Raw genomic sequence first — 14,767 nt, forward strand, 5'->3', positions numbered from 1 at the left:
ATGCAAAATCGACTAATTAACAAGAATTCGATACAAAATTTTTGAGCAAATTATCTTATGACCCATGCATATTGCAATTTACAAATTCTAGCAGTGGACTTCGCAAGGCGGATCCACTTCGAACGAATTCTCAGGAAGACACCAGTTTCGAGATATAAATTCCCGAACTTTGCGGAGAAATGGATTGGTGTTCCAGTTACTTGTGTGCTTCAGTGCATGAAGCGACGTTTTGTTAACAAATTAACTGGAACGCCAATGCATTTCTCTGCAAAGTTCGGGAATTTATATCTCGGAACTAGTGTCATCTTGAAAATTCGTTCCAATCCGCCTTGTGAACTCCACGGCTAGAGAGAGAGAGAGAGCAAATGATAAATGAAAGGTAAGGAGGTTAACCAGGACTGAGCCCGGTTGGCTACCCTACACTGGGGAAAGGGAAACGGGGACGGAAAGATTAAAGAAAGAAGAGAAAGTCCACCGGGGATATCGTTCAGTCACTCAGTCCGGATCACAGACGCTGACTCAACCCTGTATCTTTCAAATATCGCAGCAGCGCTTTTGTGGCCTTTTGTAGCTGCGATATGCGAGGCCATGGTCCCAAGATCTTGTTCAAGGTGAACGGTTTTCTATCTAACTGGTTGAGAGCTGTGCAGAGTTCTTGTCTTTCATTTTCAAATGATGGGCAGTAGCATAGTAGATGGTCTATAGTTTCTTCGACACCGCAGGCATTGCACTCGGCGCTATCAGCCATTCCAATTAAAAACGTATATGCATTCGTGAATGCGACGCCCAAGCGTAAGCGGCACAGCATTGTTTCCTCATTACGCGGAAGTCCTGGTAACAGCCGCAGTTGCATAGATGGATCGAGGGAATGCAATCGATGTTGAGTGAAATCAGGTGTGTGCCACTTCTCCAATGTCATACGGTGCGCTAGCTTGCCTAAGTGTTGGGCTGCGTCAGTCCGCGATAACGGTATAGAAACAAGGGTTGCTCCTTCATGTGCTTTCTTAGCAGCTTCGTCAGCGACGTCGTTGCCGGAGATACCGCAATGGCCAGGCAGCCACTGAAACACGACGTCGTGTCCTTTCGCTATGATACCATGGTGCATTTCTCGTATCTCCGACACTAGTTGTTCACAGGACCCGCGACGAAGAGATGACAGAAGACATTGTAAGGCCGCCTTTGAATCACAGAATATTGCCCACCGATTAGCCGGTTGGTTGTTAATATAATCTACGGCACCTCGGAGGGCAACAAGCTCCGAACCGGTCGATGTTGTCAAGTGAGAAATCTTGTATCGGATGCGTAGTGATCGTGATGGTATAACCACTGCCCCGGTGGAGCTGGTCTGGGTGGAAGAGCCATCCGTATATATGTGGACGCGGTCAAAGTAGAAAGTGTGCAAACAATCCAGAGCTGCTTGCTTCAAGGCCAAGGTAGGCAGGTCGGTCTTCTTTCTTATCCCTGGAACCGTAAGACGCACTTGAGGTTGTTTTAAACACCACAAAGCTGAGGTTGAACGTGCTGATGGTGTGAAGCCCGATGGTAGGGAGGCACGATGCTTGCTGACCTCGTTGGAGAAGGATGCCTGTGGTCGTCGTTCTGGCAGACAGGCAAGAAAGCTTGATTGAATCCGTGAAATATGACGAACATGGGCCCTAAGCGAGTCGGTGCTGATGTAAGTCGTGATCGGATGGTCTTGAGCCATTATAATGGTTCCTGCGGTTGAGGTGCTCCGCGGAAGGCCTAGGCAAACACGTAGTGCCTGTGCTTGCACGCTCTGAAGTTCTCGAAGATTTGACTTGCATGTTTTAGCAAGCACGGGAGAACTATAGCGTAGAAATCCGATAAAGAGTGCTCGATATAACTGTAGCATGGAGCCCACTGACGATCCCCATCTTTTGCCGGCGATGAACTTGAAGATGTGAACAATAGATGTGAGCCTCTTCTTCAAGTGGGCAACCTGAGGGCTCCAAGAGAGGCCCCGGTCAACAATGACACCCAAAAACCGATGATGTTTCTTGTAGCAGATAGGCTGGCCATTGATGTACACTGGATAACCAGACATCGCTTTTCGCGTAAAAGCGACTAACGCACATTTTTCTGTTGAGATGGTAAGCCCTTGTGTCCGAAGATAGTCAGATGCCTGTGTTGCTGCTTGCTGTAGCCTTGCGCGAACCTGCAGGCGAGTGACCACTGATGTCCAGATGCAGATGTCGTCGGCGTATATTGAAACACTCACTGTTTCCGGTAGGGATTCAGCCAGCCCAAGAAGCGCGAGGTTGAAAAGAACAGGGCTTAGAACACCGCCTTGGGGAACGCCTCGGCATGTGTAGTGGTCGGTAGTCGGACCATCTTCCGTACGCACGAACAAGGACCGTTGTGTCAAGTAGTTTCTGATCCATCGATATACTCGCCCTCCTAGTTCAACTGTCAGAAGTGCGTCTAGAATGGTTTGATGGGAAACATTGTCGTAGGCGCCTTTCACGTCAAGAAAGAGTGCTGCTGATAATCGCTTCCGAGATTTTTGTTGTTCTACAGATGATACCAGATCGATGACACTATCAATCGATGAACGGCCTCGTCGAAATCCCGCCATTGAGTCAGGGTACATTTTGTTGTGTTCAAGGTACCATTCGAGACGCATGAGGATCATACGTTCCATGAGTTTCCCGACGCAGCTGGCAAGTGCTATCGGCCGATACGATGCCAGTTCGAGCGGTGACTTTCCAGTTTTTAGTAGCGGTACCAGGCGGCTTCGTTTCCATTCCTGTGGGACGACACCATCTCGCCATGAGCTGTTAAAAAGGCTGAGGAGTTCTCTTCGTGCTTCTTGACCTAGGTGGCGCAAAGCACTATATGTTATCCCATCGGGCCCTGGTGAAGATGAACACCTACAGAGCGCCATAGCAGCTCCTAACTCTTCCATAGAGAATGGAACGTCCATACTTGTATCTCGTGGACCGGGGATGTCACCTAAAGTATGTATGTTGTATTTATTTAATTTGTATGTGGTGTACATTGCGGACATCCGCATGACCTCCTTTTCCGGCTCCTTGAAAGTGACTGGTTTATTATTAATTATTATTATTATTGTTGTGGTTTTTATTGTTGTTACTTGAAATGAAGAGGTTCCCGGGTTTCCTTTACGCGTATTTATTAGCATTACTATTACGTGAAAAAGAGTAACCGTCACCGTTTTATGTGACTAAATATGCTTCTTTTATTTTCATCTCAATAATTTCACGAAATATCCCTTCCTTTCTTTCCTTCTTTCTTTCGGCAACACGTGTCCACCGGCAACACGTGTCCAGCACGTGACCAACACGCGTCCAGCACGTGGCCAACACGTGACGACTTCGCACAATTTGTCGAGAGTCTTGTAACAACTATAGCGGTTGATAAGAATTGGTTTCGGCACATTCTATTGTGACAATAGTCCATTTCGTTATCGTTCCAACTCAGCAGAGAACAAATTTTCACTACGATTACGTGAAACATTCCGCTGATGTATGCGTTCTACGTGTGGTCGTGACCAGCCGTATCTATAGATGATAACTTTTACTTATAAATCAACTCACAGTATCTTCAAAGCAAATTCGACTAAGGGTATTACTTAATCTATGGCGTTTAGGGCTGAAAACAGTGTCATTTCCGTCATTCAGCTTACATGGCAGAGCTGAAGGGAGCGTTTTGCAGAAACGCACCACAGGTAACTATGTGATGCAAAGTGAGAAGCCCATGCAGAGGAACAAGATACCTGAAGCAAAATGGTCGTCTTTTGACGCCCCCAAACAGCTAGAACTAAGAAAGAAAGAAAGAAATGAAGAGAAAGAAAGAAAGAAGGAAAGAAAGAAAGAAAGAAAGAAAGAAAGAAAGAAAGAAAGAAAGAAAGAAAGAAAGAAAGAAAGAAAGAAACTGATGAGGGCAAAATGCAAAAAAAGAAAACGTTTGTGTACCGTGTATTAGGTGCACATTAAAGAACCCCAGCTGGTCGAAATTAATCCGGAGTCCCCCACTAGGGAGTGCCTCATAATCAGTTCGTGGTTCTGGCAGGTGAAACCTAAGGAATTGAATTTAATTTCTTAAAAGAAAGAAAGCAAGCAAGAAAGAAAGCAAGCAGGCAAGAAGGAAAGAAAGAAAGAAAGAAAGAAAGAAAGAAAGAAAGAAAGAAAGAAAGAAAGAAAGAAAGAAAGAAAGAAAGAAAGCCGAAGATAGTCAAGCATGCAGTGTACTCCATGCACTTTTGGCGAAAACTGCATAACCTGTGTCATCCCCCCCCCCCCCCCCCGCGAAACATAAAAATAGAAAATAAGGCATTATGGTGAAGCTACTGTCGTGGGCACTGGCCTGTTCAGGTAGCGTAGAATGTCTAGAGGGCGTATAGTCATCTATACTTCCAAAGCAATCCGGCCACGGCTGCCAGTTGGATGACCTTTTGGGGGGACAGTGTACCGGTCATAGCGAAGTAATCGAGCTCGTTCTAACAAGGTTGTGGCCGGTGACGGGTTACTTTCAGCAAGTGCATGCCGCCTGCTCTGGCGGTAGAAGGGCACCGGCCGGAGCAGGGCTCGTTCCTACATAACATCGCCGGAGATTCGGTGAGGAGGCGCAGTGCGCTGTTTCCCCCGCGGGCCGTAGGGATCCCTCGCACGTACCGGTATCGGTGGCGCCCATCGATATTAGCAGTGCGTGCCGACCCACATACACGTGATGCAAGTCGCCAGCCTCGTTTGATAAGGCTATTGGAATGGTATTTGTTTACGGATGTGAGAACTACCGCGCTAAAGCAACGTATACAACAGCGAAGCGTTAAGAAAGAACAAAGAAACAGGAACAAAAAGGAGATTTCCAGTAGTACTGTTTTGTCAAAGGGCAGCATCACGAAATGAGGTGCAAGGACAGGTCGCAGCGTCGTTTCTGTAATTGTGCAGACTACGCGGGCCTCTGTATATGTGATTTCATCAACACCCCAGTGCGATTGCGTTCGTTTGTACACGACAGAGCGACGTGCTCTTTGTAATTACGCTCACGCGTATCTCCCGAGTGTGTCGGCGCACGTGTAAAGGTTTTCGGCGCGTGCTGTGAAACGTCTCTTTCACGCCTTCGTGTCACGTCGTGGTTCTCTTTCGCGAGGACATCGTGAGTATGAATTTGCTAGGCTGGTCTTAGCGTGCTGGCGGGGGCCGGTCACGCTCGTCTCCGCAATCCATGTTGAAAGGCGCGGAATTTTTTTTTTTGTCTTTCTTTCTTTCTTTCTTTCTCCAGAAAATACACGCCGCATTCTTAACGCATATGCAGCGTATGACAGCAATGCCGGGCAGCGAACCTCTGGGGTACAACAGGCATGAATAAAATTCCCAGTTTTTGCTATCTCTGTTTTAAGCCGTTTTACTTGTCTTGCGCCGCGCGGGACGTCAATACCTGAAATTATGGCGTTTTTGAAGCGCTGCCATACATTGTTATTCGGCGTTTTTCAACAAGCACACAAGTAATTAACACTCCTCAGTTTATCCATTTGATGAAATTACTTTCGGTTTTTGGTTGCATTTGTCGTTCTTTAGTATTTGGATCGTAGTCTCACAGAAAACAAAAAGTCGGCCGTCAATTAGCGAAACACTGTCACCTGTAGCGTATACCGGAGTTCGCGAAGCGAATGGCGCCATTTATCGTGTGCTTTTACTGCTGCTAAGCTGTTTCAGCTGCAGGTCTCTTTGGTGACAGCAATGACTCAGTGCATCGTGTCGAGTCACGTGATTATCCACTCACTGTTGCGCCTCGGTCACGCAGACCTCCGACTTCGAAGTATGCTCAGCCGCGAGCACCGTTGGAGCGTTTCCGTTGTACTATACTGTTACTGAGCGCGCATTTTATTTGCGTTCGCAGTGGCTGGCTTTGTGCTAAAGCGCCAGTTAGCAGCGCCAGGCGCGTCGCTTGGTGCCAAGCTCATGCTATCTCATAAAGCCGAACACGCGTTGAAACTGCCATCATCAAAATGTCTAGATTGATGTAAGCCGTGGGACTGATGCAATTCTTTTTTCTAGAGGCGGAAGTGTCACTGAGCGTCACAGTGGCTGCCTGGCCATTGCGGTATCTCCGGCAACGACCTCGCTGACGAAGCGCACACGAAGCAGCAACCCTTGTTTCTGTACCTTTATCGCGGACCGACGCAGCCCAACACCTAAGCAAGGTAGCACACCGTATGACATTAGAGAAGTGGCACACACCTGAATTCCCCCAAGAACGATTGCATTCCCTCGATCCCTCTATGCAACTGCGGCTGTTACCAGGGCTTCTGCGAAATGAAGAAACAATGCTGTGCCGCTTACGCTTGGGCGTCGCATTCACCAATGCATATACGTTTTTGATTGGAATGACTGATAGCGCCGACTGTAATGCCTGCGGTGCCGAGGAAACTATAGAACATCTACTGTGCTACTGCCCATCTTTTCAAAACGAAAGACATGACCTCTGCACAGCTCTCAATCAGCTACATAGAACACCGTTCACCTTGAAGAAGATCTTGGGACCATGGCCTCGCATTTTGCAGCTACAAAAGGCCACAAAAGCTCTGCTGCGATATTTGAAGGCTACTGGATTGAGTCAACGTCTGTGATCCGGACTGAGTGACCGAACGATATACCCAGTAGACTTTCTCTTCTTCTTTTAATCTTTCCGTCCCCTTTTCCCTTTCCCCAGTGTAGGGTAGCCAACCGGGCTCAGTCCTGGTTAACCTCCCTACCTTTCCTATATCATTTGCTCTCTCTCTCTCTCATACTGGCGATTTTAATACGCCTGGCATTTCCTGGCAAACTGGTGAAATTTCAGCCCATTCTTTTTACTTATCGGCCAAGTGCAACTCGTTATTTGATTTTATATCTTTTACATCTCTGTGCCAATTTAACAATATCCTGTATTCTTGTGCCAATGTACTAGACCTATGCCTTAGTAACTCAGAAGCTGTGAACGTGTACTGTGGCGATTTTCCCCTTGTTAATCCAGATAAATATCATCTCCCGCTTCATATTTCATTACAATTCGCGATACCTAGTAGCCGGAGATTAAAAGATACAGCAACACCTTGGTCTTTTAATTTCTCAAGCAGAGATTACGTGAGTCTTCACCATTATCTTAATAACGCGGACTGGTCTTCAGTAGTAGAACTAAGAGATGTCAATGACAAAGTCACGGCATTCACGAATATTATTCACGACGGAATAAAGAACTTTATATCACTAAAAGGGGCTAACGCTCCAAATTTCCCCACTGGTTTTCTGTTGAACTGAAAACAGCTTTGAAGCTTAAAGACTGTGCTCTCAGTAAGGCACGGCGTACAAATCGGAAACACTGGCATATAGATTTTAAAATGTACAGTGCACTCTCTAAACGTCTTTATAAGCGTGATCATTTTCAAAGTCTTTCTGGAAACACGTTCATGAACAGTCATCCAGCAATACAAAACAAGATAACTCTATACATAGCGGCGATAGCCAACCTGTTCAATATGTCGCGGGCGCCTTCGCCCTACACTTCGGGTCTGTGTACGGGAAAGGGTACAGTGACGGAGCTTTCCGATCCCCCTTCCCTGATTCAAGTCTATCGGTATCAGGGGAACTTGTCTTTGAGCGCATAAAATGCTTAAAACTTTCTTTTTCGAGTGGTCCTGATGACATTTCACCTGCTTTGATTAAGACGTACGGGTCTTTGCTTGTTCCGGTGCTTGCTTGTATTTTTAATTCTGCTCTAAAGACGAACCCATCCCCAAAGGCTTGAAAAACAGCGCGGGTCGTTCTCGTCTTTAAGTCAGAGGTAAAAACTGCTGCGAGTAACTACAGGCCTATTTCTCAAATATGCGCAGCATCTAAATTATTCTACTCATGTCTGTGCTCAATAATTTCATCCGCTATTAAAAATACAGAAACAGGAACAGAAAAAAGGAAAACGCGTCAATAATAATAATAATAATAATAATAATAATAATAATAATAATAATAATAATATTAATAATAATAATATTATTATTATTATTATTATTATTATTATTATTATTATTATTATTATTATTATTATTATTATTATTATTATTATTATTATTATTATTATTATTATTATTATTTGTTTTGATAACACATACATTTTACAGGAAAGGGTAAGCGAGGAGCAGGCTGGCAGCTGCCACCGGAAGGGGCACAACGCCTGCCTACTCTTCAGAAAGGAGGTGACAGCAACACAGAAATGGAAGACAGCAAGGAAGAGAGGAAAGAGGAAAGAAAGAGCAAGATAACAAATGTCAAATAATAAAGTAGAACACACAGTACAGGTCACACACAGTTGGACCGGTCACTGCAGGTCACACTACTACAGAATGTTAAATAGAAGAAGCTATAGTCTGAGCTAGAAACGTCAACCTAAGTTAGTTAATTCTAGAAAACTAAGTAGAGCGCGATGAGCCTAATCACGTCGAAACGCACAACCACTGATTTGCCGAGTGTCGTACATTAACTACAAAATAATATATAAAAAGAAGCAGAAAAAATGCGGTCAAGCGCGCTACAAACAGCAATCCTAGTTAGTTTCTTGCAGGAAAGTAAGCAGGACGTGATGAAGGGGGGGGGGGGGGGAGGGGGGGGATTCGGGACGACGCACAACCACTCGCATACAGGTAATCATCGAGGGTCGTACACCGCAGGCGATGAAGGCGATAGTCCCGCAGTAGCCTAAATCAAGAATACACTCTGAACAGTCCCTACAGTAGGACTTTTATTCTTCAATGCATTAAATTTATTTACATTTGGTAAACGGTTGCCAAATGGGAGAACCTGCGCGTTTCAAGTGTACATGGGTATTATGGCGGCCCGAGGTGTGCCTCTGTGCTTGTGCGTGCTGCGTTTGTAAGCGAAAAAGTTACCATAACGAGACTGTAGGCGTCGTTATAAATAAAAAAGGAATAAAGAAAGCCGTTTCAGCCGAAATGCAAGAATACCCTGTCGAATCTCCTCGCAACCAATTGCAGCAGCATGACCTAACACAGCTGTGTTCGCAAAGACCATCTAAGGACTCGCGACTCAGCGCGCAGTGTCCGTTGTGTGCTAAACGTTGACCTGATGGCTCCAGCAGCGATCCATCAGTGTGAAAAATGAAGCGCGGCGGCAGTGGTAGGAGAAGACACAAAACAACCCGCGTGGCTGTACCGTCTCTAACACCTAAATTATACGTTACGGCAATGAACTTCGCTTTTTTTTTTCCCGCATGTGTCAAGTGGTGGATGCGATGGGCCGACCGCCGGCGGGTATCTTCGAGGGCACCATCACGGACTTCGGTTCGTTCGACCAGTGCCTGGAAGTGCGTGCCCAGGATTCGTGGGGCGACGAGACGTTCCGCGGCCAGTACTGCTCGCTGTTCCTCAAACCCAACATCGACACCAGCAGGCCCATCAGCTTCCTCAGGAACAGCCGCAGGGTACGAACTGTGTCTCCCGCGGCGCCGCCGCTTATGGTGATAGCGGCCGCCTCAATGGCTCACAGGTCGCTCGCACGCAGAACCTGAGCCGTATCATGAAGTCCATCTGGTTTCCGGGATTCCGGCTAGGCATCTGCGTGCCGTCCGCCTGCTCCAGGAACGACATCGACGTGCTCATCAAATCCGGTGGGTTCAGTATAGAAACTCGCAACGAGAGGTGCGACTAGTGACGGGGTACGTACGTGCATGGCTCTCGCCATTTCCGAATAGATATACCTTCATTTTACTACAAGCGCGGTGGTACACAAAGGTCAGTGAAGGCATTTACAAGTGCATGGTTGCCACGTTTCTGTTGTACTTTCTTTTCGCCCGCGCAAGAGTGTAAGCCTTACTAACACTATAGCTCTTTATTTTTTCGTATGACATGTAAGTCTTGCAAGAACTCGTTCTCTGGCTAATCCTTCCGTACTTAAAGCAATAACCGCAGCGTTAACGTGACTGGCAAAAGAAAGTTGACAAGGCGAACGCTACCACCCTCGTCACCTTTCTTGTGTCCCTGGTGTTAACGCTCCGGCTATTGCGTTAAGCAAGTAAGTCGTTACAAGTAGTACAATTGTACAAAACGATATAAGTGTGCTAGAGTCATCACGTAGTTGAGATGTAGCTTTGGCTGCGCCAAGTACCACAAACATGCGCAATAATGCTGCAGGAAGTTCGTCACACTATACTGAATGTTTGAGGGTAGGGGTGATAGTTCGCTTACGTCTCAAGCTGGATATGCGGTGCACAATCGGAGCCAGCTATTTCTTTCTCTACAACCGGAAACATAAAACGTCATTCTTAGTATCAATTCGTAATAAAAAAAAGAAAACGAATCACGTGCGTCATTCGTGTTCAGCACACACACACACACACACACACACGCACGCACGCACGCACGCACGCACGCACACACACGCACGCACGCACAAACACGCACAAACACGCGCGCACGCACGCATGCATGCATGCATGCATGCCTACATACATACATACATACATACATACATACATACATACATACATACATACATACATACATACATACATACATACATACATACATACATACATACATACATACATACATACGTACATACATACATACATAAGTATGACGCGCGCGCCTCTCGGGACACCTCTTGCAAACGCCACTTACTTCGATGCATGTGATGCCTTTGTGTAGTGTGCGTGAACTGAAAGACTACCCATAAATGCAATATTAAACCAATGTATATTTCGGCACCTTGCCGTAGAGAACCATTAAGTAATCAAAAAGGAGCCTGTGTCTCTATTATATATAAGGCTTGTGCGACAACAATAACGAAAACGCTAAGTGAAGTCACTCGCGAAAGCTAGCCGTTTAAAAAAAATGAGGAAGTACTAGGAGGAACAAATTACAAAGAAGCTTGTCGGCAATCTACCAGGGTACAGCGGCGAGACCGCCTCTGTGTTGACACAAAGGCGCAGAGCTTCAAAACCAGATGGGTCGGAGGGAAGTACGAGTAGAAAGGAGGCGCTCGGCAAGGTTGCCTCCGCTGTTTACATGTTCGAATACATAGACACGAATAAGACGAGGGGGCCAGAAATGTAAAAATCTTGCAATATCTAAAGAACACTCGCATCTACACTTATGGACCCGAAGTAGCAAACAACGTGAAACTACAAAATAAAATGCTGTTGGAAACGAAAGCGAAGAGCAGTCCGGTCAGAGGTCTTTAAGTGCACTTTGATTATACGTGCCTGCTGTTTTGACACCAACTTCTATCGGCGGACTGTGGACGAAATTGGCAGGGCCCTTGGAAACAAGGACATCGTGGCACGCGTCCGTGCGTGTTAGGTTGTCGTCGGCGCAAGTTCGGCCTGCGCACGTTTGACATATATGCAATATGTTTTCTCCCAAGACGAAAAGGTGGGCGGGAGGTCAGAAAAAGAAAGGAGTAGAGGGGAGGGGGGACGAAACGTCTCTGGTGGTTGTGACGAGAACGCCTTCCGCGAAGTCGTCGCGCACACATGCTTCATTTCTCGCTGCGCGGTCGCCGGAAGCGCTGATGTTCCCGCATCGAGCAATGCGTGGCCTTGAATCCGCGCGCTCGCCTTGTGAATCCAATTTTTCCGCACACTGACTGAGCGGAGGTCCTCGTCTGGCGGCGAAAACGTTGCGGCGATTGAAGGGTGCTCTCCCTCACCAAATCCCAGTCGCTGCCGGTTCCCTTAATAATGACGGCGCTGCGTTGATAATTTCGCCGGATTCGGTCGATCGCTTACGATGCCTCTACGTCGTCCTTGAAGCACGTGTGCATCTTTCGGGTCGCACGAGCTGCCTAGTTAGTGAGGCGGCGATGTGTACCGTACTGCCAGGGCAGGAAACGTATTCTGCCGGGGTTTTCCAGACAGCCCTGTCTTATTCAGCAGGCTGCAAGAACTCCTTTACACAGTTTGAATTGTCTGTTTCTGGGAAACATGGCGTAGATAATGAACAATGCGTGAAGTCTATTTCTGACAAATAAAGCTGACTGAGATCCAGTTTTATCCCACAATAAAGTTACAGCACGTAAACAATACAACCGATTTACCTAATCTTAGGAGGAACGTTCTTTTTTTACATCTCCTTTTTCCTGGCTTTGTTTTACTAATTTAACAGTATAGTTCTGTAAAATTGTTGGGCCTCCAAGATAGCCACAGTAGTAGCAGTTCCAATTGCCAGTAAACGTCATGATGTCACTCACTGTTCTATTCTACAGCGTGAACGCCAAACAACACAAAACTGCCAATAGCACACCAAACTACGAAGAGTATTACTTCAATCTTACTTCCCTATACTGCTCAATGTTACACAAATAACCAGAAGAACCATGCGGCGAAAGCTGCGAATTTAGTCGGCGTCAATAAACCACACTTCTGTTATTCTCATAAACAAGAAATGCAAGCCGCGTTAGCGGGCTACCTAGTCATACAAGTATGTGAAATACAAACAAGACAGAGCTGTCACATTAACATGTAGACTTGAAGTGATCAGCAGTAGTTGAACAAGGGATGTCACTCTGGAGCCAACATTTCAAGAAGTGGACAAGTAGACAAGTCGACTAGTCGAAACCTCGGCTACAGCGACATCCGTTGTTCAACCACTGTTGATCGCTTCAAGTATCTGACATAGTTTCTTCTACTCATCGTATGAAAAAGATGATCAAGGTGTTGAACGATTTGAACGAACCCATCCTCGATATAAGCGAAGAACGCAGCACGGTTTTTATTTTTCATGGTGGGGTTTAGCTTTATCAGGACTTTGAGAGCTGCTTCAATCGGTTTGCATGGTTGTTTCGCTAGCGCTTCATCCCGTTTCCACTCTGCGTCCAACCCGACATTCGCAAACGCTGCCCTCGAAGTCACAGAGCATAGCACCGAATAGCGCAGAACCCAAGCGAAAGATTGCTTTTGCCGTCTATCAGTACCTCCCGTTAACCTCTGCCTTTTCTTCTGCGATGCAGCTTTCAAGAACTACGGCGTGAACGCATCAGTGCCTCTCTGCGACGTGCAGAGGGACATCCAACTAGACAACCTGCAGCAAGTGGCACTGTAAGCAAACGCACGGCGAACGCGCCGCCATATATTCGTCACTTAGGCGAAGGTCACTTGTGAAACTGACTTTCCAGCATACCATATATAGGTGGAGTTGGTGGTTCTTATGTGACACCAGTCATTCTACTGCGTGTTAACCTGTAAGCGCGGTTTATTGAATGTGATTATGATTCGATCTAATGTTAATTCGGAAAGATCGCAAACGCAATCGCCTGTGCGCCACAATCACAGATATATTGGTGAACAAAACGGTTATCTGTGAATTGAAATAAAACCGAAGAAGGAAGTAGCGCTAGCGTTAGCGCATTCGTCTAAGGCGCACTGGCGCCGCCTATTGCAGAACGCTGCTTCGAGACGGCTTTGCTCATTTCGCTTCGCTGCAGCTCGCCTGCGTGCCACGAATTTTGCTCGGTCTACGCTGCGCCACGAACATCGCAGCACTCGTTAAGCTGCGCAACAACATTGGTCGCACACCACCACACATGCCCTATTAGCCACAAGAGCCGCCGCCATGAGAGCTAGAAGCGCGATCGGTGATGTGCCTAACCGGCAGTGATGGCATCGGTACTTTCGTGGGAGTGACAGTGATACAACAGTTCCGAATTACCGGCAATACATACTGCATCGGTACCATTTTCCGAGAGTGCGCGTGCGTGCATGAGTGCTGGGTGAGGTGGATGAACAAGTAAAGAAATGTGCACCCCTGAAGGCGTCAGCAGATGCCGTTCTGCAATTCCGTTCACAACAATGCCGAGGTGGAAAAATTACACAGCTGAGATAGGATGAACAACTAAGAATGTTCGCAGAGGCATTTGGCTTCAGGCAGTTCATCTTGAGCAAACTGCAGCGCTGCTGAGCATAAACGACCAGCACTGCTCAGCTCATTCACACATGCGTATCTGCACGTGCATCACTCTATAACTGAGCTCCTCGTGGTACTCAGTAAAATGTAAACGCTCTTAGGTATTTATACTCCGAGAGCAGGGTAAATTTAGGGAGTAACGCACGAAATCGAAACTTGTACATACACAACGGCCGTGGGAATGCGCGTCCTTGACGCTTACAGGATCTGCTTGTGCGTGGTGCTGAGCATGGTGGGCCTCGGGACCCTGGTGGACGTCTTCCTCAGGAGCCGTCAAGACAAGGACCGCAAGCCCCGTGCGTATGCTGATTTCATTGTCTTTTACTAGTCGCTTCACGCTTATTGTCTTTCCTTCGTTTACTGAACATGGCCATCAGTGCTAAACTTGCACCACTCAATGCGCTTTCCGTGTTCAATCATCTCGTTGACCCTAGGAACCAATGTTGCTCCAGCACAGTTCCGCCAGTGCAAAATGTGCGTGGAGGCACCTCACTTGCCTCAGTCGCGGGAATTTGCACCACACGGAAACGTTACACTGGCGTGTAAGAGATAATCTCAATTACAACATTTCGTATTCATGTCAGCCACGAGTGCAAGCTGCGAAAAATTTACGGGGCGTTTGCTTCGTGAAAGGTCGCGAATAATTTCATCTAACACAACTATTTTCTTCCTCACTCTAAAAACAGTTGCACCCTTTGGGGTGTATATTTTCCACACAAAATAACGATAATCGTCATCTGTCTTGCCCTCATTTCCTTTCTTTAACGCTGCGAGCCCGGTATACTTCCAAGCCACGAACGGCATGCGCGTTATCAGCATGACAGAGCATTC

At 46.7% G+C, this 14,767-nt stretch overlaps 1 protein-coding gene across 1 annotated transcript in view; it reads left to right on the plus strand.

Annotated features, from left to right (window-relative positions):
* The window catches only part of LOC126547090 (nose resistant to fluoxetine protein 6-like), a 107,980-nt gene that overhangs the window by 21,798 nt on the left and 71,415 nt on the right, over positions 1-14,767 (plus strand). Inside the window, exons 2-5 of the mRNA XM_050194949.3 lie at positions 9,257-9,456; positions 9,537-9,642; positions 12,984-13,071; positions 14,141-14,232. Coding sequence (XP_050050906.1) covers positions 9,257-9,456; positions 9,537-9,642; positions 12,984-13,071; positions 14,141-14,232 — 486 coding nt within the window. The remainder of the gene's footprint in view (positions 1-9,256; positions 9,457-9,536; positions 9,643-12,983; positions 13,072-14,140; positions 14,233-14,767) is intronic.

This window comes from Dermacentor andersoni, chromosome 1 (genome assembly GCF_023375885.2).
Source record: "Dermacentor andersoni chromosome 1, qqDerAnde1_hic_scaffold, whole genome shotgun sequence".
In the NCBI taxonomy this organism is placed as follows: domain Eukaryota; kingdom Metazoa; phylum Arthropoda; class Arachnida; order Ixodida; family Ixodidae; genus Dermacentor; species Dermacentor andersoni.